Source organism: Nerophis lumbriciformis, linkage group LG28, assembly GCF_033978685.3.
Source record: "Nerophis lumbriciformis linkage group LG28, RoL_Nlum_v2.1, whole genome shotgun sequence".
Lineage (NCBI taxonomy): Eukaryota > Metazoa > Chordata > Actinopteri > Syngnathiformes > Syngnathidae > Nerophis > Nerophis lumbriciformis.
Genome location: NC_084575.2, coordinates 20,886,505 through 20,911,881, shown reverse-complemented (window position 1 = coordinate 20,911,881; position 25,377 = coordinate 20,886,505). Strand labels below are relative to the sequence as shown.

The 25,377-nt window shown below is 40.2% G+C and overlaps 1 protein-coding gene across 2 annotated transcripts in view; it reads right to left on the bottom strand.

Annotated features, from left to right (window-relative positions):
* Positions 1–2,668: 2,668 nt before the first annotated feature.
* Positions 2,669–25,377, bottom strand: part of LOC133570963 (RNA-binding protein 38-like) — a 36,235-nt gene continuing 13,526 nt past the window's right edge. Inside the window, exons 3-5 of one of the 2 annotated variants that reach the window (XR_009810259.2) lie at positions 23,843–23,897; positions 8,532–8,606; positions 4,009–4,140 (exon numbers count right to left, since the gene is read on the bottom strand). Coding sequence is in view for 1 of the 2 variants with exons in the window: in XM_061923840.2 (XP_061779824.1) it covers positions 3,795–4,140; positions 23,843–23,897 (401 nt within the window). In the remaining variant the exon portion in view is untranslated. Of the gene's footprint in view, positions 4,141–8,531; positions 8,607–23,842; positions 23,898–25,377 lie in introns of both variants that reach the window. The other variant, XM_061923840.2, reaches the window with a different exon arrangement.

Sequence of the window (25,377 nt, the reverse complement as noted above, 5' to 3'; positions counted from 1 at the left end):
AATAAGTATTTTCTCATTAATAACAAGTGCACTTTTCTTGGTAGAAAAAAAAAATATATATATATTAAAAAAAAGAAAAGAAAAAAAAGAGACCTTTTTGCTCAATATATTGAAAAATATTCTTAAATTAAGTAAATGCTCGTTCCATTATCTTGACATAATGATTTTTTCTTTTTTCATGCTTGAAGTAAGAAATGATTACTTTAAAAAAGTAGTTTTATACTTGTGAGTGTTGATGACACAGCTTTGCATCAGTTGATATTCTAGTTTCAAGCATGTTTTACTCAATATAGGTCATCAAATCTCAGCAACAAGCTGTAATATCTTACTGAGATCATTTAATAATAATAATAATAATAATAATACATTTTATTTATAAGGCGCCTTTCTGGGCACTCAAGGACACCGTACAAAATCACAACAATAAAATCAACAATAAAATCAAATAGGCCACCTACTCAGTGGCTTAGTGGTTAGAGTGTCCGCCCTGAGATCGGTAGGTTGAGTACAAACCCCGGCCGAGTCATACCAAATACTATAAAAATGGGACCTATTACCTCCCTGCTTGGCACTCAGCATGAAGGGTTGAAATTGGGGGTTAAATCACCAAAAATGATTCCCGGGCGCGGCACTGCTGCTGCCTACTGCTCCCCTCACCTCCCAGGGGGTGAACAAGGGGATGGGTCAAATGCAGAGGACAAATTTCACCACACCTAGTGTGTGTGTGATAATCATTGGTACTTTAACTTTAAAAACAACAACAACAAAGAGAAAAGAAAAGATGATTACTATGAATAAGCAGTCAGGAATAGGTGTTTTTTGAGTCTTGATTTGAAGAGGGATATTGAATCTAAGTTGCGAAGGTCTGGTGGTAAAGAGTTCCAAAGATGAGCGGCTGAAAGCTCGGGCACCCATGGTGGACAATTTAAATAAAGGGACAGTGAGATGGATGGATGAAGAGGATCTTAGGGAAGGTGAGGGCGTGGCGACATGGATCAGGTCAGAGAGATATGACGGAGAGAGGTTATGGATGGCTTTGAAAGTGAGGAGAATTATTTTAAAGTGGATGCGATGTTTGATGCAGAACAGGGGTGATGTGCTGGATTGAAGGGGTTCTGGTGATTATCTGGGCTGCAGAGTTCTGGAGAAGCTGAAGTTTGTGAAGTGTCCAAACAGGAGTGAGTTGCAGTAGTCCAGGCGAGAGGTGACCAGGCTATGGACTAGTATGGCAGCAGCAGGAGGGGTAAGGGATGGGCGAAGACGATTAATGTTCCGTAGATGAAAGTAAGCAGACCGGGTAATGTTGTTTATGTGGGCTTGAAAGGAGAGTGTACTGTCGGGGATGACAAAAACACTAGGACCAAAACACTTAAAGGGGAACATTATCACAATTTCAGAAGGGTTAAAACCATTAAAAATCAGTTCCCAGTGGCTTATTTTATTTTTCGAAGTTTTTTTCAAAATTTTACCCATCACGCAATATCCCTAAAAAAAGCTTCAAAGTGCCTGATTTTAACCATCGTTATATACACCCGTCCATTTTCCTGTGACGTCACACAGTGATGCCAACACAAACAAACATGGCGGAAAGAACAGCAAGCTATAGCGACATTAGCTCGGATTCAGACTCGGATTTCAGCGGCTTAAGCGATTCAACAGATTACGCATGTATTGAAACGGATGGTTGTAGTGTGGAGGCAGGTAGCGAAAACGAAATTGAAGAAGAAACTGAAGCTATTGAGCCATATCGGTTTGAACCGTATGCAAGCGAAACCGACGAAAACGACACGACAGCCAGCGACACGGGAGAAAGCGAGGACGAATTCGGCGATCGCCTTCTAACCAACGATTGGTATGTGTTTGTTTGGCATTAAAGGAAACTAACAACTATGAACTAGGTTTACAGCATATGAAATACATTTGGCAACAACATGCACTTTGAGAGTGCAGACAGCCCAGTTTTCATCAATTAATATATTCTGTAGACATACCCTCATCCGCTCTCTTTTCCTAGGGGTCTGGCGGCAGATTTCTTTGACTTTATCGTTGGAAATGCATCTGCTTTGAGTGTCGCAGGATATCCACACATTCTTGCCATCTCTGTCGTAGCATAGCTTTCGTCGGTAAAGTGTGCATTCTTGCCACTTTCGCATCTTTGGGCCACTGGTGCAACTTGAATCCGTCCCTGTTCGTGTTGTTACACCCTCCGACAACACACCGACGAGGCATGATGTCTCCAAGGTACGGAAAACAGTCGAAAAAACGGAAAATAACAGAGCTGATTCGACTCGGTGTTTGTAATGTGTTTGAGAAAATGACGGATTGCTTCCCGATGTGACGTCACGTTGTGACGTCATCGCTCCGAGAGCGAATAATAGAAAGGCGTTTAATTCACCAAAATTCACCCATTTAGAGTTCGGAAATCGGTTAAAAAAAAAAAAAGGTCTTTTTTCTGCAACATCAAGGTATATATTGACGCTTACATAGGTCTGGTGATAATGTTCCCCTTTAAAACAAGTAAAACACTCTAACATAAAATCTGCTTAGTGAGAAGAATTACCTTATCAGACAGAAAATAAGCAAATATCACCCTTATTTGAGATATTTAATCTCACTTAGATTTCAGTTTTTGCAGTGCTCGACTTCCCAAAATAAAAGCCTGGAGTCATTTGCCCAAGTACAAAGTCTTTATTCTCATTTTTTTTTTTTTTTTTTTTGGTCGTACGACTTTCCTTAAAGGGACTATAAAAGACATTTTGCTGACAAGGTCAGATCGAGATCTACAAATACGCATCGTCTGTAGCCGCAGCCACGCAAACCCACTGACATGGCGGGTGTGCTTCTGCAGGTTAAATGGCATCAGTGCTACAACTACAGTCATAGTATTAAAAAAACATAATAATAATAATAATAAAGAAAAGACATGTTTTATAAATACCTAAATATAAATATTGTAAATGTACTTGAGGACTGAATATCTTGAAAGCAGTGCTTGGACAAGTGGTGAGCGTGAGATGGGGGAGGAGGACAACAAAAGCACTGGTGTCTGAGACAGTGTCAGCTACCAAGGAATACAACATGGGGCTCTGCGTCCATCTGTAAGAAACAAAAGACACTCGCGGGGGTCTGGCAGATAGTCACAAAAATCTGCAGTCGGTGATCTTTTCTTGGAAATCAGGAGATTAAGTAAGGCGTACTTTTTATTTATTAAGGCCCCTTTAATAAAAAGAATAAAATCTTCCTGATACACCCCCTCCCCCTGGGATGGATAAATTGCAGCTTCAAGTTTTTGTTTTGTCTCTCTGAGGTGAAACATTGCGTCCGACGAGGTGGCGCTCTGAACCGGGACTTTGTCCGTGGCGGCCGCACCTTCCCCCCAGTCTGATCTCCCGGTGTCCGAAAGCAGCAGTCACCCTCCCATCCAGCGGAGATGCTTTGGAGCGTGAAATATGTACCACAGACGTGTCATTCCACTGAGGCAACGCGACTAGGAATAATAATGGCTAACATCAATACAATACAGAACGATACAAAGAATAATAATAATATAATAAATGAAGAGTCAGCTTCTAGAAGCCGTTGGAAGCGATCGTATACGTTAAAGCTTCTCCGCCTCAAAACACCTTTACCCTTTTTAACCAATGAGCAAAGGGGCTCCTGATATATAGCGTACAGTGCAATAGTCCCACCCCTTTTCCTGAAACCTGCACTTAAATTAAGCAGGGTCACCCCCCCCCAAAAAGGGTATTTTGGCATTCCACTGTTCATAAAGTCCCCCGCTTCTCCTCGCCCTCTCACTGCATGCGGTCCGGCTGGATCTGCTGCTGCTGCTGAGCGTAGTGCAGGAAGGCCGGGGTGGGGCCGGCGGCCGAGGGCAGGGCGGCGTGGACGGCGGCCGGCGCCGTGGCGGCGGCGGCCGGCCCTGCGGTGCCGCCGGGGCTGGCGGCGTAGCTGTAACCCAGGAAGCCGGCCGGGGACGCGGCGTAGGGATACTGCTGCTCAAAGGCGGCCTGGGCGTACTGGGTGTAGGCCGCGCTGTAGTCCAGGTACGGGCTGCTGCTCACCGAGCTGGACAGCTGGCTGGGCAGCACCAGGCTGGGCTGCACGTACGTTTGCGGGTACACGTAGGGCTGCGCCAACCTGCACACATACAAAAGGCGGAAGAAATCACGTGAGAAAAAAACGGGGCGACTTAGGGGGGTGGGGGGGTTGGGACTCTCACACAGATCTCCGCCACTATTCAAGCACGGCCGGGAGGAGAGAGGCTGAGGTTAGGAGCCCGTGTCAGTTAGCAGAAACCTACCAAACACGTTAGGTCGGGGCCTGCTCAGCGCCGAGACTGGGGAGGGGCGGGTGAATGATAGAGTCAGCCGTTACTGGCAGGTTTTCAAGCTCAGGCACCAGCAGAGTGTTTTAACAGCTGCTGCTTTTCACTTGCTAACAACACACACACACACACACACACGCAAAAAAAAAAAAAAAAAAAGGGAAGTGCATGAGGGCAGAGCAGAAGTAGCCTTGTTCTCAGGTGGTGTGTCAACATGGTACTATCCATCTAGTGCAGTGGTTCTCAACCTTTTTTCAGTGATGTACCCCCTGTGAATTTTTTTTTAAATTCAAGTACCCCCTAATCAGAGCAAAGCATTTTTGGTTGGAAAAAAAAGAGATAAAGAAGTAAAATACAGCACTATGTCATCAGTTTCTGATTTATTAAATTGTATAACAGTGCAAAAATATTGCTCATTTGTAGTGGTCTTTCTTGAACTATTGGAAAAAAAAGATAGGTTTTTATTTATATTTATAAAAGGATTTTTGAATTGTTGCTATTTTTAGAATATTTTGAAACAATCTCACGTACCCCTTGGCATACCTTCAAGTACCCCCAGGGGTACGCGTACCCCCATTTGAGAACCACTGATCTAGTGCACAGATGTGAGGAGGCGTGCCGGGGGGGGGGAGGTAATGATGGCGAGGGAGCTTATCAACGATGGTGTCAAGACGGCGCCCTTGCCTCATGGGGTGGCTCTTACAGGTGATTAAAGGTGTGTGTGTGTGTGTTGGGGGGGGGGGGTTGGGGGGGGGGGGGGGGGGGGGGTTGTCATATCATCAACAGAGCCAAGTTCCCACCTGACTGGACTGTTCCATTCAGTATGCATTTACAAATACAAGAACAGAACGGTATCACATGTTTGTGTTGAATGTGCCTCTTTATACAGATGCTCACTAAATATTTAAGTTTTAATTGGTTGTACAATTTAATTTTTAAATATATGTATATATATATATATTATATATATATATATATATACACAGCTCCCGCCATCAGTGTGTGAATGTGTGTGTGAATGGGTGAATGTGAAAATACTGTCAAAGCGCTTTGAGTACCTTGAAGGTAGAAAAGCCCTACACAAGTATAACCCATTCATCATTTATTTATTTACAGTTTTTCCCAGAAGTTCATCAAAAACTAGGAGGTGGACATTTTTTGTCACCTCACAATTCAGGGGCTACAATTCGATTATAAATTGATTATTTAAGCATCCTTAGTCATGATATTGTATATATTACTATAATATGTATCATTACATAGTGTATTATAAATTTGCATCATATATCATTTTTGGAAGAGAGTGTGCACAGCATTAATTAATATACACGCACACATACATATAAATGTATATATATATATATATATATATAAACGTGTGTATATATACACAAATGTATATATATATATATATATATATATATATACATATAAACGTGTATATATACATACATACATACACACATTTATATGTATGTATGTGGACACACACACACACACACACACACACACACACACACACACACACACACACACACACACACACACACACACACACACACACACACACACACACACACACACACACACACACACACACACACACACACACACACACACACACACACACACACACACACACACACACACACACACACACACACACACACACACACACACACACACACACACACACACACACACACACACACACACACACACACACATATATATATATATACATACACGTGTGTGTGTGTGTGTGTGTATGTATATGTACAGACCAAACGTTTGGACACCTCCTCATTCAATGAGTTTTCTTTATTTTCATGACTATTTACATTGTAGATTGTCACTGAAGGCATCAAAACTATGAATGAATGAACACATGTAGATAGGGCTGCAACTAACGATTAATTTGATAATCGATTAATCTGCCGATTATTACTTCGATTAATCGATTAATAATTGGATAAAAAGAGACAAACTACATTTCTATCCTTTCCAGTATTTTATTGAAAAAAATACTGGCACCATACTTATTTTGATTATTGTTTCTCAGCTATTTGTACATGTTGCAGTTTATAAATAAAAAAATAAATAAATAAAGGTTTATAAAAAATTTTTTTAAATAAATAAATAAATATTGCCTCTGCACATGCGCATAGCATAGATCAACGAATCGATGACTAAATTGCCAACTATTTTTATAATCGATTAGTTGTTGCAGCCCTACATGTGGAGTTATGTACTTAACAAAAAAAGGTGAAATAACTGAAAACATGTCTTATATTCTAGTTTCTTCAAAATAGTTGCCCTTTGCTTTGATTACTGTTTTGCACACTCTTGGCATTCTCTCGATGAGCTTCGAGAGGTAGTCACCTTTAGTGGTTTTCACTTCACAGGTGTCATAGTTTTGATGCCTTCAGTGACAATCTACAATGTAAAATGTCAGCAAAATAAAGAAAACGCATACGTGTGCGTAATAAATAAATAAATAAATAAATATATATATATATATATTAGGGCTGCAACAACTAATCGATTAAATCGATTATAAAAATAGTTGGCGATTAATTTAGTCATCGATTCGTTGGATCTATGCTATGCGCATGCGCTGAGGCTACGTTTTTTGTTGTTGTTTTTTTTTAACCTTTATTTGTAAACTGCAACATTTACAAACAGCTGAGAAACAATAATCAAAATAATAGGGGTGTAACGGTACGTGTATTTGTATCGAGTCGTTTCGGTACAGGGGTTTTGTTTCGGTGTGGAGGTGTACCGAACGAGTTTCCACTCGGACACATTAAGTAGCGTACTGCACGTTGTGTAAACAATACTCAAAGTGTCGGACATTTGAGGCATTTATTAAACAGTCTATCGTAGCCCCCGGCTACGATAGACTGACCATACGTCCTCTTTTCACCGGACATGTCCTCTTTTGCGGAGCTGTCAGGGCGGAGTTTCTTAAATGCCTCAAATGTCCGGCATTTTCCAATCCAATCCAATCCACTTTATTTATATAGCACATTTAAACAACAAAATGTTTCCAAAGTGCTGCACAACAATATTAAACACAATTAAAAACAATATAAAATAAATATGATTAAAAACAACAACAACATTTTGAGTTAGGGTTGCGTGTATTTTCAATGTACGTTCAGGGTTAAGAAGGGGTTAAAAACAAAACAAATTGTGCGCGCAGCAGCATTGGTGAGGGAGGGGCAGAGACAGAGAGAGCGAGAGAGTTATGATAAACACGCATGCGTCGTCAGGCTCTGCTTTTTATCTATAGATTTATCACATTTAATTTTTTATTATCTATAGCAGGGGTGTCAAATGTGTGCATTTTTGTAAAATGTTCCTTGTTTTATTTGGCATGTTGAAAGAACATGGCGCCAGTATGCTGTTTTTCCCCCCAATAAAATACTGGAAAGGATAGAAATGTAGTTTGTCTATTTTATCCGATTATTAATCGATTAATCGAAGTAAGAATCGACAGATTAATCGATTATCAAATTAGTTGCAGCCCAAATTATTTATATATATATATATATATATATATATATATATATATATATATATATATATATATATATATATATATATAAATAAAACTGAACAAAACTAAGCTGTTGCGGATCAAAAGAAAAAGGCTTCTTCCATTGCCCATCCATCCAAGAAGAACAGTATTTGTTTTATGTATAGGGTGTCGGAGCAGTACTAAAAGACAGGTGCTGTAAAAAATAACTCTTGACATAACACTTTTGATTGAGAAAACAATCACAGACAAAAGACAAGAGCATCACAACAAATGTCACACACTCTTCAGCAGCCTCTCAGTGCTGATAAAAACGTCCCATGTATCGCAGATTTAGTCTTGTGTTATCAATGATGAGAGGCTGCCACGGATGGATCAACACAGCAAGCGATGGAAGCATGCAAGGATAGGGATGTCATCACGCTCCCAGACACACACACACACACACACCCACACACACACACTGCACCCTCCCACACACCAGTAACCACCGCAAACCCCAAACCATGCCATAATAGGGAAAGAGTCACACCGCAATCAGTGCAACCTCTTCACTTCATATCACTCGCACACAACACGGGGGTAAAAGATAAAAAATACAAAGACACTCCAATCCATCACAGCACAGCACACCGCACTGCACTCTCAAGCCATCACTGGCACCTTGCAGAGAGAGGGAATGTGGGGGTGGGACATGTGCTGTCAAAGCCCTCCTCAAATAGGTCTTCTGATCATCAGCTGGACAGGAGGAGGATTATTGTCAGGCAAAACAAAGACTACAACTGATAGTGTCGTTACATCAAGACAGTGGGGTGTCATGTGGGAGCGCACACACGTCCTCAGTGGTCACACATTGATAATAAACGCGCACATGCTGGCCAATTAGAACACGGCTATTGAGCTACTTGCACAGAAGTAGTGTTGCGCAATGGGCATACATTACTACTGGGTTTCTTCCCCCCTCGTCTCTGGCCTTGGCCGGAGGTCGCTGATGTCATCTACACCAGTGTTTTTCAACCTTTTTTGAGCCAAGGCACAATTTTTTCATTAAAAAAAAATATGCGGAGATACAACACCAGCAGAAATCATTAAAAACTGAAACTCAGCAGCCGATATTGACAGTAAAAACTCGTTGTCGCAATTGTTGGATATGACTTTAAAGCATAACCAAGCATGCATCAATATAGCTCTTGTCTCAAAGTAGGTGTACTGTCACCACCTGTCACATCACACCCTGACTTATTTGGACTTTTTTGCTGTTTTCCTGTGTGTAATGTTTTAGTTCTTGTCTTGCGCTCCTATTTTGGTGGCTTTTTCTCTTTTTTTGGTATTTTCCTGTAGCAGTTTCATGTCTTTCTTGCCCGCTATTCCCCACACCTGCTTTGTTTTCGCAATCAAGACTATTTAAGTTGTGCGTACGCTATCCTTCTTTGTGGGGACATTGTTGATTGTCATGTCATGTACGGATGTACTTTGTGGACGCCGTCTCCCTGCTCCACACGTTGTAAGTTTTTGCTGTCGTCCAGCATTCTGTTTTTGTTTACTTTGTAGCCAGTTCAGTTTTACTTTTGTTTTGCATAGCCATGCTTCAGTGCCTTTTCCTAGCGGGACTTGCCTTTTGTTAATTTTTGGTTTAAAGGGGAACATTATCACCAGACCTATGTAAGCGTCAATATATACCTTGATGTTGCAGAAAAAAGACCATATATTTTTTTAACCGATTTCCGAACTCTAAATGGGTGAATTTTGGCGAATTAAACGCCTTTCTAATATTCGCTCTCGGAGCTCTCGGAGCTTCCCGATGTGACGTCACGTTGTGACGTCACATCGGGAAGCAAGCCGCCATTTTCTCAAACACATTACAAACACAGAGTCAAATCAGCTCTGTTATTTTCAGTTTTTTCGACTGTTTTCCGTACCTTGGAGACATCATGCCTCGTCGGTGTGTTGTCGGAGGGTGTAACAACACGAACAGGGACGGATTCAAGTTGCACCAGTGGCCCAAAGATGCGAAAGTGGCAAGAAATTGGACTTTTGTTCCGCACACTTTACCGATGAAAGCTATGCTACGACAGAGATGGCAAGAATGTGTGGATATCCTGCGACACTCAAAGCAGATGCATTTCCAACTGGACTGGACAGATCAGCTTTCAGGAAAAGAGAGTGGATGAGGGTATGTCTACAGAATATATTAATTGATGAAAACTGGGCTGTCTGCACTCTCAAAGTGCATGTTGTTGCCAAATGTATTTCATATGCTGCAAACCTAGTTCATAGTTGTTAGTTTCCTTTAATGCCAAACAAACACATACCAATCGTTGGTTAGAAGGCCATCGCCGAATTCGTCCTCGCTTTCTCCCGTGTCGCTGGCTGTCGTGTCGTTTTCGTCGGTTTCGCTTGCATACGGTTCAAACCGATATGGCTCAATAGCTTCAGTTTCTTCTTCAATTTCGTTTTCGCTACCTGCCTCCACACAACAACCATCCGTTTCAATACATGCGTAATCTGTTGAATCGCTTAAGCCGCTGAAATCCGAGTCTGAATCCGAGCTAATGTCGCTATAGCTTGCTGTTCTATCCGCCATGTTTGTTTGTGTTGGCATCACTATGTGACGTCACAGGAAAATGGACGGGTGTATATAACGATGGTTAAAATCAGGCACTTTGAAGCTTTTTTTAGGGATATTGCGTGATGGGTAAAATTTTGAAAAAAAAACTTCAAAAAATAAAATAAGCCACTGGGAACTGATTTTTAATGGTTTTAACCCTTCTGAAATTGTGATAATGTTCCCCTTTAAGCATTGCATACCCCAAAAGGGACAAGCGGTAGAAAATGGATGGATGGATACCTTTTACATGGCAAAAAAGCTTGAAAAGCACTGCATTGGACAACGGCACATTATTATAATTATTGATTTGCAAAAAATATTTGGCCCTGCGATGAAGTGGCGACTTGTCCAGGGTGTACCCCGCCTTCCGCCCGAATGCAGGCTCCAGCACCACCCGCTACCCCAAAAAGGGACAAGCGGTAGAAAATGGACGGATTTTTTTGGACCAAATAGGTGAAGTTGCATAATTTCCCACGACACACCAGACAATATCTCACGGCACACTTGTGCCGCGGCACAGTGGTTGAAAAACACTGATCTACACATCCGAACCCGAACAGATCAAGCGCCCTCGAAACGGAATACGGAAGGGAAGATAAGCAAAGTTAAAAAAAAGGCGTCTCTTTAAAGTTGTGCGTACGCTATCCTTCTTTGTGGGTACATTGTTGATTGTCATGTCATGTACGGATGTACTTTGTGGACGCCGTCTCCCTGCTCCACACGCTGTAAGTTTTTGCTGTCGTCCAGCATTCTGTTTTTGTTTACTTTGTAGCCAGTTCAGTTTTACTTTTGTTTTGCATAGCCATGCTTCAGTAGTGCCTTTTCCTAGCGGGACTTGCCTTTTGTTAATTTTTGGTTTAAGCGTTACATACCCCAAAAGGGACAAGCGGTAGAAAATGGATGGATGGATACCTTTTACATGCCAAAAAAGGTTGAAAAGCACTGCACTAGACAACGGCACATTATTATCATTATTGATTTGCAAAAAATATTTGGCCCTGCAATAATGTCCAGGGTGTACCCCGCCTTCCGCCCGAATGCAGGCTCCAGCACCCCCCGCTACCCCAAAAAGGGACAAACGGTAGTAAATGGACGGATTTTTTGGACCAATTAGGTGAAGTTGCATAATTTCCCACGACACACCAGACAATATCTCACGTGCCGCGGCACAGTGGTTGAAAAACACTGATCTACACATCCGAACCCGAACAGATCACGAAACGGAATACGGAAGGGAAGATAAGCAAAGTTAAAAAAAGGCGTCTCTTTAATGGGGTGTGTTGCAGAGAGGTGTTGGCTTTAATTTTAGCGTCTATCTAATGAGATAAGCAGTGAGAGGATGTCGAGAGGCCCTGGGACACAGGCGTGGCAGACTGTGAGCGAGTGACAGGGGAATGTGGACACTGGCCAGAAAATCCCGAGGTCAGCTGGTTTTGAGCTGACGGCCGGCCTGTGTGTGTTTGACACAATGCCTCGGCTGGACAGAAACACATACTCAATACAGGCGGGGGGGCGCCGTGACACAATGCAATTGGAGGCTGGATAATGATGGCCACATACAGTTGCTATATATTTGTAGAAATCAACTGGACTTGTTTATTGTACATGCACTCGGGCTGGGCGATATGGCCTTTTATTAATATCTCCATATTTTTAGGCCATGTCACGATACATATATCTCGATATTTTGCCTTAGCCTTGAATGAACACTTGATGCATATAATCACAGCAGTATGATGATTCTATGTGTCTACATTAAAACATTCTTCTTCATACTGCATTAATATATGCTCATTTTAAACTTTCATGCAGAGAGGGAAATCACAACTAAGTCAATTTACCAAAACTGTATTTATTAAAAGGGCTGCGAATCTTTGGGTGTCCCACGATTCGATTCAATATCGATTCTTGGGGTCACGATTCGATTCAAAATCGATTTTTTTCCGATTCAAAAGGATTCTCTATTCATTCAATACATAGGATTTCAGCAGGATCTACCCCAGTCTGCTGACATGCAAGCAGAGTAGTAGATTTTTGTAAAAAGCTTTTATAATTGTAAAGAACAATGTTTTATCAACTGATTGGATTAATGTAAATTTGTTTTAACTATTAAATGAACCAAAAATATGACTTATTTTATCTTTGTGGAAAATATTGGACACAGTGTGTTGTCAAGCTTATGAGATGCGATGCAAGTGTAAGCCACTGTGACACTATTGTTCTTTTTTTTAATTTTTTTTATAAATGTCTAATGATAATATCAATGAGGGATTTCTAATCACTGCTATGTTGAAATTGTTACTAATATTGATAATATTCATTTTTGTTTCACTACTTTTGAATTGTTTTGTTTCATGTTTGTGTCTCCTCTCAATTGCTCTGTTTATTGCTGTTCTGAGTGTCGCTGGGTCGGGTTTGGTTTTGGAATTGGATTGCATTGTTATGGTATTGCTGTGTATTGTTTTGTTGGATTGAATAATAAAAAATACAATTTTTTTTTTTTTTTTAAATACAAAAATAAAATAAAATCGCTTTTTGAAAAATAAGAATCAATACTGAATGGCGATTTGAATTTGAATCAATTTTTTCCCCACACCCCTTGTATGCAACCATAATTATTTGATACTTGTTTTAACACGTGGTGTTTAGACTGCAATATTGTTCAATTAAGAACACCTATTACATATCACTTGCGTGCCATTGTGTAATTAGCTGTTGTTAACTGCCAGCTCCTAGTAGCCTAATCCCTTCCCTTGTTTACTTTTCTAAATGACTTCACTAAAATACAAAGAGGGATCAAACGTGTGTGCTTTTTGGAGGACATTGAGACGTTAACTGGCTGTCCAGAACACAATGCAGGACTGCTTGTATCGGAGTTTACACTTTACAGTATATCGAAGATTTTAGATGCTTGCTGATAGACTAGACTTAGACTTCCTTTTTATTGTCATTCAAATTTGAACTTTACAGCACAGATAAGAACGAAATTTCGTTACATAAACTCATGGTAGTGCAGGATAAAAAAGCAATAAGGTGCATATATAAATAAATAAATATATATAAATAATAATATATAAAATAAATAAATATATATAAATAAATAAATAGATTACTGTACAGATAAATATATTGCACTTTTTCACATGCGTCCACGTTTATGGATGTATGTCATATTGTCTTTTTTTATTTATTATTATATTATATAAATTATTATATTATATTATATACTATATAAATAATATTATTTATTGTATTTTTTTATTTATTTTTTATGATATCATCCAATACTTGCATTTTTGCTGATATCAATATTGTTTTGGGAACACACCTAATCAACACCTTCTATAGGGGCAGTAGGATTTAGAGTAAGCTTACATAAAATTGAGGACCTACAAGGATGACACTACAGTGCAAATGGCCGGTAGTTAAAATATGTTTATTTAAAGACGCACACAAACAGCTTATCTCAGTATATGTACAAGCGTAAAATAAATAAGCAAGTAAACATATGGACTACACCAGCCATTTGTTAGGGCACATCTAAGAAGGGTTAGTAAAAATGGTAGTTTTTCCATTTTTTAAAAGTTCCACATATTGACATTAACAACAACAACAAAAAATGTGTACGTCAAATATTTTTTCAAGAAAAGTTGTTAGTATACTTGGGGCCTGATCTACTAAGATCCAAGTACCACACGCTAAATAGCATGTGCAAACTATACAATTGTGTGGACTATTAATGGGTGTGTTGCATCTGTTTTTTTTGATTGATTGAAACTCTTATTAGTAGATTGCACAGTACAGTACATATTCCGTACAATTAACCACTAAATGGTAACACCCCAATAAGTTTTTCAACTTGTTTAAGTCGGGGTCCACGTAAATCAATTCATGGTACAAATATATACTATCATCATAATACAAATCTGATCTACTAAGACTGCGTGTACACTTGATACGTGCAAAAGTGGTGCAGACTGCATTATTTACAAGAAGTTTTTGCATGTACTACGTGGATTTCACGATGGAAACACTCATTTATTGCACATTCATGTTATCATGCTCCTATCTGTGGTGTTTTGCTATGTTTTGAAACATGTAGCAGACATAGACCACTTTAGAGGCAGTCCTGCAGTGACTCTACAACAGAACCCAGGTTTTTAGCCCGTTGAAGGCTTGGCGAACTGCGAGCGTGTGTTTGAATGCTCCAGACGCAAGAAAATGCATATTGCAGGATGTTTTGGAACAGGAATTTTGCCTATCATTCACAATCATGAGAGACAAGAAGACAAAATGACTTTTTTTTGCTTTCTAACATGTAAAAATCGACTCGTTCTAGGTGGCTAGCAATGCAGCTAATGGGAGCAATCAATTCCACCTCTAAATTGCTTTAAAAATGCATTCAAAATCGTTAATACTTAGTATTTCCGTAACCAGTATAATAACCAAGCTGTAGCGACATTGTTATTGTAAGAGCAAAAACGGAGGGGCTCCTTTTATCGGTGTGTTACGGTGTTAGCCGTAAAAACTAAATACGGCAAGAGATAAGCTCGCTTCTATGTCAACATGAAACACGTTTGAGTTTCTAATGCACAACACTGCGATAGGACAATAACCTGTACTGCCTAAAAAAACATTACCCATCATATTACAGTGTCTTTAAAGTACCGTATTTTTTGGAGTATAAGTCGCACCGGCCGGAAATGCATAATAAAGAAGGAAAAAACATATAAGTCGCACTGGAGTATAAGTCGCATTTTTTGGGGAAATTTATTTGATAAAAGCCAACACCAAGAATAAACATTTGAAAGGCAATTTAAAATAAATAAAGAATAGTGAACAACAGGCTGAATAAGTGTACATTATATGACGCATAAATAACCAACTGAGAACGTGCCTGGTATGTTAACGTAACATATTATGGTAAGAGTCATTCAAATAACTAACATATAGAACATGCTATACGTTTACCAAACAATCTGTCACTCCTAATCGCTAAATCCCATGAAATCTTATACGTCTAGTCTCTTACGTGAATGGGCTAAATAATATTTGATATTTTACGGTAATGTGTTAATAATTTCACACATAAGTCGCTCCTGAGTATAAGTCGCACCTCCGGCCAAACTATGAAAAAAACTGCGACTTATAGTCCGAAAAATACGGTATTAGTTTGTTGTTTTTTGTACACAGTGAGCCAGAGAGTGGATGTACTGTATCGATCATGATACACGCATGACGATAGACAGTTGTTTGTTTGGTCCAGCTGGGCGGGGACATTTACTGCTGATTTGGGGTAAGCACGCCATTTATGTCGAAATAGCTTGTCTCCAAGTTCCACATTTATAGCGTCGTCGCTTTCACCTCACTTTCCCGTCTGCTCAGTCGTCTCACTCTTCTTCCGTGCTAGCTTCTATAAGCACTAGTTCATCCTTCGTATATTCAGCTTCAAAAGCTTAAGGTTAAGAATCCTCTTTTGTCCAAAAATAGTCGTCGTTGTTGTCTGTTACCAAGTTTGCCATGATTAGAACACACACTCCAAAAGTAGGCACACACACGTTGCCAGAAGTCAAACGTGCGCTGCTTTGGAAACAGAAATCAATGCGCGAAAGAAATCAGTCCCAGAAATTGTTAAAATTATCAAAAATACAGTAAATATTGTCCATATTACATATGGTTATGAAATGTCTGTAACTACATTATATATAGACTTGCATTGTGTATATAAAACGTTGGAGGGTTTTTAAAGGGGAACATTATCACAATTTCAGAATTGTTAAAACCATTAAAAATCTGTTCCCAGTGGCTTATTATATTTTTCGAAGTTTTTTTTAAATTTTTACCCATCACGCAATATCCCTAAAAAAGCTTCAAAGTGCCTGATTTTAACCACACGTCCATTTTCCTGTGACGTCACATAGTGAAGCCAACACAAACAAACATGGCGGAAAGAACAGCAAGCTATAGCGACATTAGCTCGGATTCAGACTCGGATTTCAGCGGCTTAAGCGATTCAACAGATTACGCATGTATTGAAACGGATGGTTGTAGTGTGGAGGCAGGTAGCGAAAACGAAATTGAAGAAGAAACTGAAGCTATTGAGCCATATCGGTTTGAACCGTATGCAAGCGAAACCGACGAAAACGACACGACAGCCAGCGACACGGGAGAAAGCGAGGACGAATTCGGCGATCGCCTTCTAACCAACGATTGGTATGTGTTTGTTTGGCATTAAAGGAAACTAACAACTATGAACTAGGTTTACAGCATATGAAATACATTTGGCAACAACATGCACTTTGAGAGTGCAGACAGCCCAATTTTCATCAATTAATATATTCTGCAGACATACCCTCATGTCAGCAGGCCAGGGAAGCTAGGGTCGATATTCTTCTCTTGATCATCTTGGGACGGTGTGAGCCAAGACATCCAGGGAGGTTTAGCTCGCTCGTCTGCAAGAACAAACTGCCGCCATTGCTTGCCGTGCTACCGAGGTCCTTTGTCCCTGAATTGCTCACACACTCTGGCAGATTCAATGGGGGTCTGGCGGCAGATTTCTTTGACTTTATCGTTGGAAATGCATCTGCTTTGAGTGTCGCAGGATATCCACACATTCTTGCCATCTCTGTCGTAGCATAGCTTTCGTCGGTAAAGTGTGCGGAACAAACGTCCAATTTCTTGCCACTTTCACATCTTTGGGCCACTGGTGCAACTTGAATCCGTCCCTGTTCGTGTTGTTACACCCTCCGACAACACACCGACGAGGCATGATGTCTCCAAGGTACGGAAAACAGTCGAAAAAACGGAAAATAACAGAGCTGTTTTGACCCGGTGTTTGAGAAAATGGCGGATTGCTTCCTGATGCGACGTCACGTTGTGACGTCATCGCTCCGAGAGCGAATATTAGAAAGGCGTTTAATTCGCCAAAATTCACCCATTTAGAGTTCGGAAATCGGTTAAAAAAATATATGGTCTTTTTTCTGCAACATCAAGGTATATATTGACGCTTACATAGGTCTGGTGATAATGTTCCCCATTAAGTTGTTTTAGAGGACTTTGAAGGCTACAACGATGACTCACATTAGCCGCATCTTCCAAGCGTTTATCATCTTTAAAATCCTAAAAAAAAAAGTGTGTGTTTTTGTCTGTCATAATGATTGTGAATAAATCCCCAAAAAAGTGCAGTTCCCCTTTAAATCATCCAACATAAAAACAATGATATTGCTGAATAGACAATAGGTCTACTAATTTTATTTTTCACAGCCCTTATATGTTGAAAGCATGTTTGCACGTGTTTTAATCCACACAAAACTATAGTAGGTCAGGTCCTTGCTGTATTGCACTACAATTTATGCATGTCTAATCAAATTCAGTAACATTCATGTGTCATACGTTCACATGCTGTTGATGCATAAATGATCGGCCATGTGTTTTTTTTTACATGTCCCCTATAATATCCTTCCCTTTTCACGTAGAATGAATAACAGGCTGTGGCTGGAGGAGGGATATTTCACACTTATTGGTGTGTTTCCTAGGAAGCATGCTGCCTCATTAAACATCAGCATCACAATAAAGCAAAGCACCACTTTAACTAAACCCCCCACACGCCCTAACTCCCACCCAGTCTCGCTGAGGTGTCAGCTTTCACACTGTTATTGGCAGACAGGTAAGAGATGGTTTCAGATAAAAGTACAAGCGCAAAGGAACGAGTACCGCCATTTAAAAGACAGTCCGGGAAAGTCTGCGACTGTAGCGGAGGTTATCATTGTTAAAACAATGTTCTTACCTCGCTCAGCCCACCCTCATTGACCCTTACGGTCCAGAGCATCTGCTGACCACATTTACAACACACACACACACTATGTAATACTCCGGTTTTGCTTACAAGCCCACCATATGTTGTCAAGGGGTGGAGGGGGAGACTAGGCTGAAAGAAAAGCCACTTGTACGCTGTGCGTCTTAGGGAGGCCTGCGTCTGTCACTCACCATCCAGAAGACTCCGAGGGAGGGGGACAGGTGCTTTGCTTGGCCCTACGTGTCTCTAGGGTGGCGGTCATGGGTGATTAAGGGGTGTAAAGCTGTAATATGAGCCAGCACCTGTCGGGCCCATACCCCAAAACACCACCGAGTTCCACATTTTCAATTCCTTGACGGCTTCTTGTACAACCAAGGATCGCCATGGTAACAGAAGCATGATCATATTATTTTCCTAAGGTTTCTCTGAACAAGATGGGACATATTCCCAGTGGATCATTCAAACCCAGAATGGGTTGACTAAACCAGTGTTTTTCAACCACTGTGCCGCGGCACACTAGTGTGCCGTGAGATACAGTCTGGTGTGCCGTGGGAGATTATCTAATTTCACATATTTGGGTTGAAAATATTTTTTGCAAACCAGTAATTATAATTTACAAATTATGTGCTGTTGAGTGTCGGTGGTGTCTGGAGCTCGGCAGAGTAACCGTGTAATACTCTTCCATATCAGTAGGTGGTGTTAATTGCTTTGTAGATGTCGAAAACAGCGGGAGGCAGAGTGCAGGTAAAAAAGGTTTCTAACGCTTAATCCAAAAAATAAACAAAAGGTGAGTGCCCCTAAAAAAAAGGCATTGAAGCTTAGGTAAGGCTATGCAGAACGAAACTAAAACTGAACTGGCTACAAAGTAAGCAAAAATAGAATACTGGACGACAGCAAAGACTTACTGTGGAGCAAAGACGGCGTCCACAATGAACATCCGAACATGACATGACAATCAACAATGTCCCCACAAAGAAAGATAAAAACATCTGAAATATCCTTGATTGCTAAAACAAAGTAGATGCGGTAAATATCACTAAAAAAAAAAAAAGACATGAAACTGCTACAGGAAAATACCAAAAAAAAGAGAAAAAGCCACCAAAATAGGAGCGCAAGACAAGAACTAAAACACTACACACAGAAAAACAGCAAAAAAACCTCAAAATAAGTCATGGCGTGATGTGACAGGTCATGACAGTACACCTACTTTGAGACAAGACCTATATTGATGCATGGTTGGTTATGGTTTAAAGTCATATCCAACAATTGCGACGACTTTTTACTGTCAACTGCGTTTCGTTTTTTAAATGATTTCTGCTGGTGGTGTGCCTCCGGATTTTTTCAACGCAAAAAATGTGCCTTGGCTCAAAAAAGGTTGAAAAACACTGGATTAAACGGCACATGAGTGGCGAATCACTATCAGTTCAAATGTGTTATTTTTGGAGGGGGAGGTGGAGTTCAGCAACCTCCAAAGCTACCACATGCTATTTTGTCATTGTCCCGGCGGAGGGTAGACTGCCAGAAGATGAATAAGACACCGACCATCACTGCTCTTCTATATCTGGAAGAGCATCACTTTCATGAGTGATGAACCTGTTTTTTTGGTTTCATTACAGTGCTTAAGCCATGATCTGTATGAAATATGCATTCTCGTTACTATTATTGTCTGACAAATAGCTAGATCCCCTACAAAAGTCACAAATTTAGTTTGTTGATGAGCAAAATAGACACTGATTGATTAATTAACCATCCATCCATTTTCTACCGCTTATTCCCTTCGGGGTCGCGGGAACCTATCTCAAATACAATCGGGCGGAAGGCGGGGTACACCCTGGACAAGTCGCCACCTCATCGCAGGGCCAACACAGATAGACAGACAACATTCACACTCACATTCACACACTCGGGCCAATTTAGTGTTGCCAATCAACCTATCCCCAGGTGCATGTCTTTGGAGGTGGGAGGAAGCCGGAGTACCCGGAGAGAACCCACGCAGTTAGCTAGCAGCTAACGGGCTAGGATAGACTGACCATACGTCCTCTTTTCACCGGACATCCTCTTTTGCAGAGCTGTCAGGGCGGAGTTTCTTAAATGCCTCAAATGTCCGGCATTTTGAGTTAGGGTTGCGTGTATTAACAATGTACGTTCAGGGTTAAGAAGGGGTTAAAAACAAAACAAATTGTGCGCGCAGCAGCATTCGTGAGGGAGGGGCAGAGGTATGATAAAACGCGCATGCGTCGCCAGGCTCTGCTTTTTATCGATAGATTTATCAGATTACATTTTTTATTATCTATAGCAGGGGTGTCAAAAGTGTGCCCCGGAGGCCATTTGCGGCCCACAGCTCATGTTTTAAAGGCCCAAGGCACATTCTAAAAATACTATTAAAATAAAGAAAAACATAACAAAAGTGCAATAAAAAAGCTTAAAGGTTAAATGTAATTTAGAAAAAGTTGCAACGTTAACTAATAAAACAAAGCTGTTTTTTTTTTTTTTTTTTCAAACTGTCATTGCTCAAAACATAATATTGAATCAAAATCAATGTTATTAGGAATTATTGACCTATCCAAGGTTTCGATTACTTCACATCAAATATTCCACTAAGAAAAATATTTTTGGTGGAAGATTTTGCAAATTTGGTAAATAAATAACCAAAAAATTTGTATATTTTGTTATTTTCTTACTGTACCGAAAATGAACCGAACCGTGACCTCTAAACCGAGGTACGTACCGAACCGAAATTTTTGTGTACCGTTACACCCCTAGTATTCATGGTGCAACCATATGTGTGCAATATGTATTACTCATTGCTATTTTTTCGTTGTGTTTTAATTTCCTCACTGTACGTGGAAATGGTGCCACTGAAGTGGCAGCTGGTTATATCAGCCCTGTGCTTTTTTTAATGTCCTTTACTGTTTCTCTCTCGATTTCATATGTTTTTACCTTTTTGTATTTGCACTGCAACCACATAATTTCCCCATTGTGGGCTTAATAAAGTATATCCTATAAGAATCAGGATAGGATACATTTTTAATCAATAGAATTGCACCTCAACTTGAGAGTGCCTTGACTTAAATGTTTGGAAATAGAGCGGTCACTCAGCTAATTGTTTATGTTTTAAGCAACAAGCAAAAATGTGAGTGACAATCATTCCTTCCATTAGTTGGCGTAGCAAATGTCAGAGTGAACCGCGTAAGATCCGCCCAAAACATCCGTTCTTACTCGTAAGTATTAGCTTATAGCTAGAGATGGACATAACATTGATTTTCCAACCATGGGAAGGAAGAAAGAGAGTGTGAAGGACAGTGCTGAGAGGAGGTGAATGATATTAATTGAATTAAATGAATAAATAATCAAAAAGGCATATATTCATATCTAAAAGGCATGTTACATGATAAAAATTGGGCCGTTTGGTGGGAGGAGGGCAAGCACCTATTACATTGATTTGAGGTACAAGCTTTTTGACTTAAAGGGGAACATTATCACCAGACCTATGTAAGCGTCAATATATACCTTGATGTTGCAGAAAAAAGACTTTTTTTTAACCGATTTCCGAACTCTAAATGGGTGAATTTTGGCAAATTAAACACCTTTCTAGTATTCGCTCTCGGAGCGATGACGTCACAACGTGACGTCACATCGGGAAGCAATCCGCCATTTTCTCAAACATCGAGTCAAATCAGCTCTGTTATTTTTCGTTTTTTCGACTGTTTTCCGTACCTTGGAGACATCATGCCTCGTCGGTGTGTTGTCGGAGGGTGCAACAACACGAACAGGGACGGATTCAAGTTGCACCAGTGGCCCAAAAATGCGAAAGTGGCAAGAAATTGGACGTTTGTTCCGCACACTTTACCGACGAAAGCTATGCTACGACAGAGATGGCAAGAATGTGTGGATATCCTGCAACACTCAAAGCAGATGCATTTCCAACGATAAAGTCAAAGAAATCTGCCACCAGACCCCCAATGAATCTGCCGGAGTGTGTGAGCAATTCAGGGACAAAAGACCTCGGTAGCACGGCAAGCAATGGCGGCAGTTTGTTCCCGCAGACGAGCGAGATAAACCCCCTGGATGTCTTGGCTCACACCGTCCCTTATGCCACCGAAGATGATCAAGAGAAGAATATCGACCCTAGCTTCCCTGGCCTGCTGACATCAACTCCAAAACTGGACAGATCAGCTTTCAGGAAAAGATAGCGGATGAGGGTATGTCTACAGAATATATTAATTGATGAAAATTGGGCTGTCTGCACTCTCAAAGTGCATGTTGTTGCCAAATGTATTTCATATGCTGTAAACCTAGTTCATAGTTGTTAGTTTCCTTTAATGCCAAACAAACACATACCAATCGTTGGTTAGAAGGCGATCGCCGAATTCGTCCTCGCTTTCTCCCGTGTCGCTGGCTGTCGTGTCGTTTTCGTCGGTTTCGCTTGCATACGGTTCAAACCGATATGGCTCAATAGCTTCAGTTTCTTCAGCAATTTTGTTTTCGCTACCTGCCTCCACACTACAACCATCCGTTTCAATACATGCGTAATCTGTTGAATCGCTTAAGCCGCTGAAATCCGAGTCTGAATCCGAGCTAATGTCGCTATAGCTTGCTGTTCTATGCGCCATGTTTGTTTGTATTGGCATCACTATGTGACGTCACAGGAAAATGGACGGGTGTATATAACGATGGTTAAAATCAGGCACTTTGAAGCTTTTTTTTTTTTTAGGGATATTGCGTGATGGGTAAAATTTTGAAAAAAACTTTGAAGAATAAAATAAGCCACTGGGAACTGATTTTTAATGGTTTTAACCCTTCTGAAATTGTGATAATGTTCCCCTTTAAACACTCCGTCAGAAAACCAAATAAGCTCGTAAATTGAGGTACTACTCTACATTATTTTCAAACTGGTCCTCCAACATCTCAATCTCTGTGCCTGCATGGACTCGGTGTTCATGTATGAACACCTGCCACACACACACTTCAACAAAGTGCTATCCACTCCACAAATATGATGATGCTGCTGCTGCCTAGAAAATTACCCAAGCTGTTACAATTTACGTTACAGCTATGGGAGCTAATGATTGGTTGGCATCCATTGGTGGATCCCTGAGAGAAAACTTGTATTTAAATCAGACAAAATGTTTGATATTATATGATAGATGTAGGAGGAGGGTAAAGATGAAGTTACATTTGTACTATTTGGATGACATTGGCTCATTAGCCGTGCAGCAGACCACGTCTCTGAGACGCCAGACAGGCTGTTTCTACAACACCACTACTTACAGGATGCCAAGCCCACTCGAGACACAAGTCAATAAGCTCCTGACAAAAACTTAGCAAGTGAGTCACACATTCACCTCTGCACTACTCCTCCATTACCACAGATATGTGAGCAACCTCCCTGGTCTAGAAAAACCCTCCTAATACGCCAATAGACTCGCTCTGGAATTGCACACAGACCCAGAAACTAACATGTACTTTCCAGAGGCCCTTTTTGTCCACGAATACTGTAGTAGCCTGGTGGCATCGCACAAAGGGTCTAACACAAGAGCACACAACAAGCGCCCACTCCCGTTCGCTTACCCATACTGCCTCTGGATGAATGCTGGGTGAATGGGCTGCACTCCAATGGATATGCCTGCAAGATATGAGGCTGACTGTCAGGACACACGTACACAAAAACGCACACATTTGCATTTACAGAGGAGGGCTGGAGAACAATGAACAAGCGGGCTTTTGGAGACAGAGGCAGGGCCTGTTAAGGCTTTGCGCAATCAATGTGCAACACAGCACAAACATAACTGATTTGTTAGAGAACAATAATTTAAAGAGTTTCATCCTTTGGGACATGTAAGCAGATGTGTGGGATTCCCACTACAGCTGGCCTGAAAATAAAATATCAGATTTTCTCACAAAAAATGTGATTTATGATTTTTTTAAGGGAACCAGTAAAAACTAATGACACAGATCATTCAAAACAAGTTTTTATTAAAAAAAAAAAAAAATTTAAATCAAAAACTAGTTATTTGAAATGTCACTGCATCTTACTTTAAGCAAAATTCCATTTTGTATATTGTTATTCTTTTCAGACCAGATATAAATTGTACTTTTTATGCAATCATTTCTAAAGAACTAAATTAAGAGCTTCCTCTCGGAGGTAATACTTCTGTCTTGAAAATAATAATTTTATAGATAAAAATGTAGCATTGCACAATGCATGCAAATACAGATAGATTAATAAATAATAAACATACCAATAATGATTAAATACTAATAAAAATCAATCAGAACAATGAAGTTAGGGCTGGGCGATATATCGATATACTGGGGTTTGTCTCTGAGCGATATAGAAAATGACTATATCGTGATATTAGAGTATAAAAACAGCAGGGGGCCCATCGTCTGGCGCTGGTTTGGCTTCAAGCGGGAATATGTCGAACAGACAACCGTAATTCGTCAAGTGTGGGGCAAAAGTGTTGCTACAAAAAGTAGCATTACTGCCAATATGTAGCATCATTTGAATAGTCACCCGCTAGTGAATGAAGAGTGCTTGAAATTGCATGTCAACATCTCCGTTCGGTGCCACACCAACAAAATGCCGAGGCAACCATTTCCACATCAACACCGTATGAAAAAAATAGTCAACAACAGAAGGAGATAACGTCCGCAGGAACCTAACACATAGTAAAGGACATACACTATTTGATTTCCTATTATGCAGCTCATTTTTATTTGACAGTTATCGAAATATCTTGTGTGACATCATGCACAAAAGTGCACTTTATTTGTTTTAAACTATTGTAGTGGCGTTCTGTACAAAAAGTGCACTTTAATTGAGTGTTGTTTTGATATGTCATCTTAGTAACATCATGCACAAAAGTGCACTAATAGCTTGTTTTAAAATGTCTAAAAATCTTGCACTTCCTGTTTTGAAATGACATGAATGTTTGTGCCACTGCTTAATAACTGTTTAATAAATACAGTTTTGGTAAATTGACTTAGTTGTGATTTCCCTCTCTGCATGAAAATTTAAAATGAGCATATATTAATGCAGTATGAACAAGAATGTTTTGATGTAGACACATAGAATCATCATACTGCTGTGATTATATGCATCA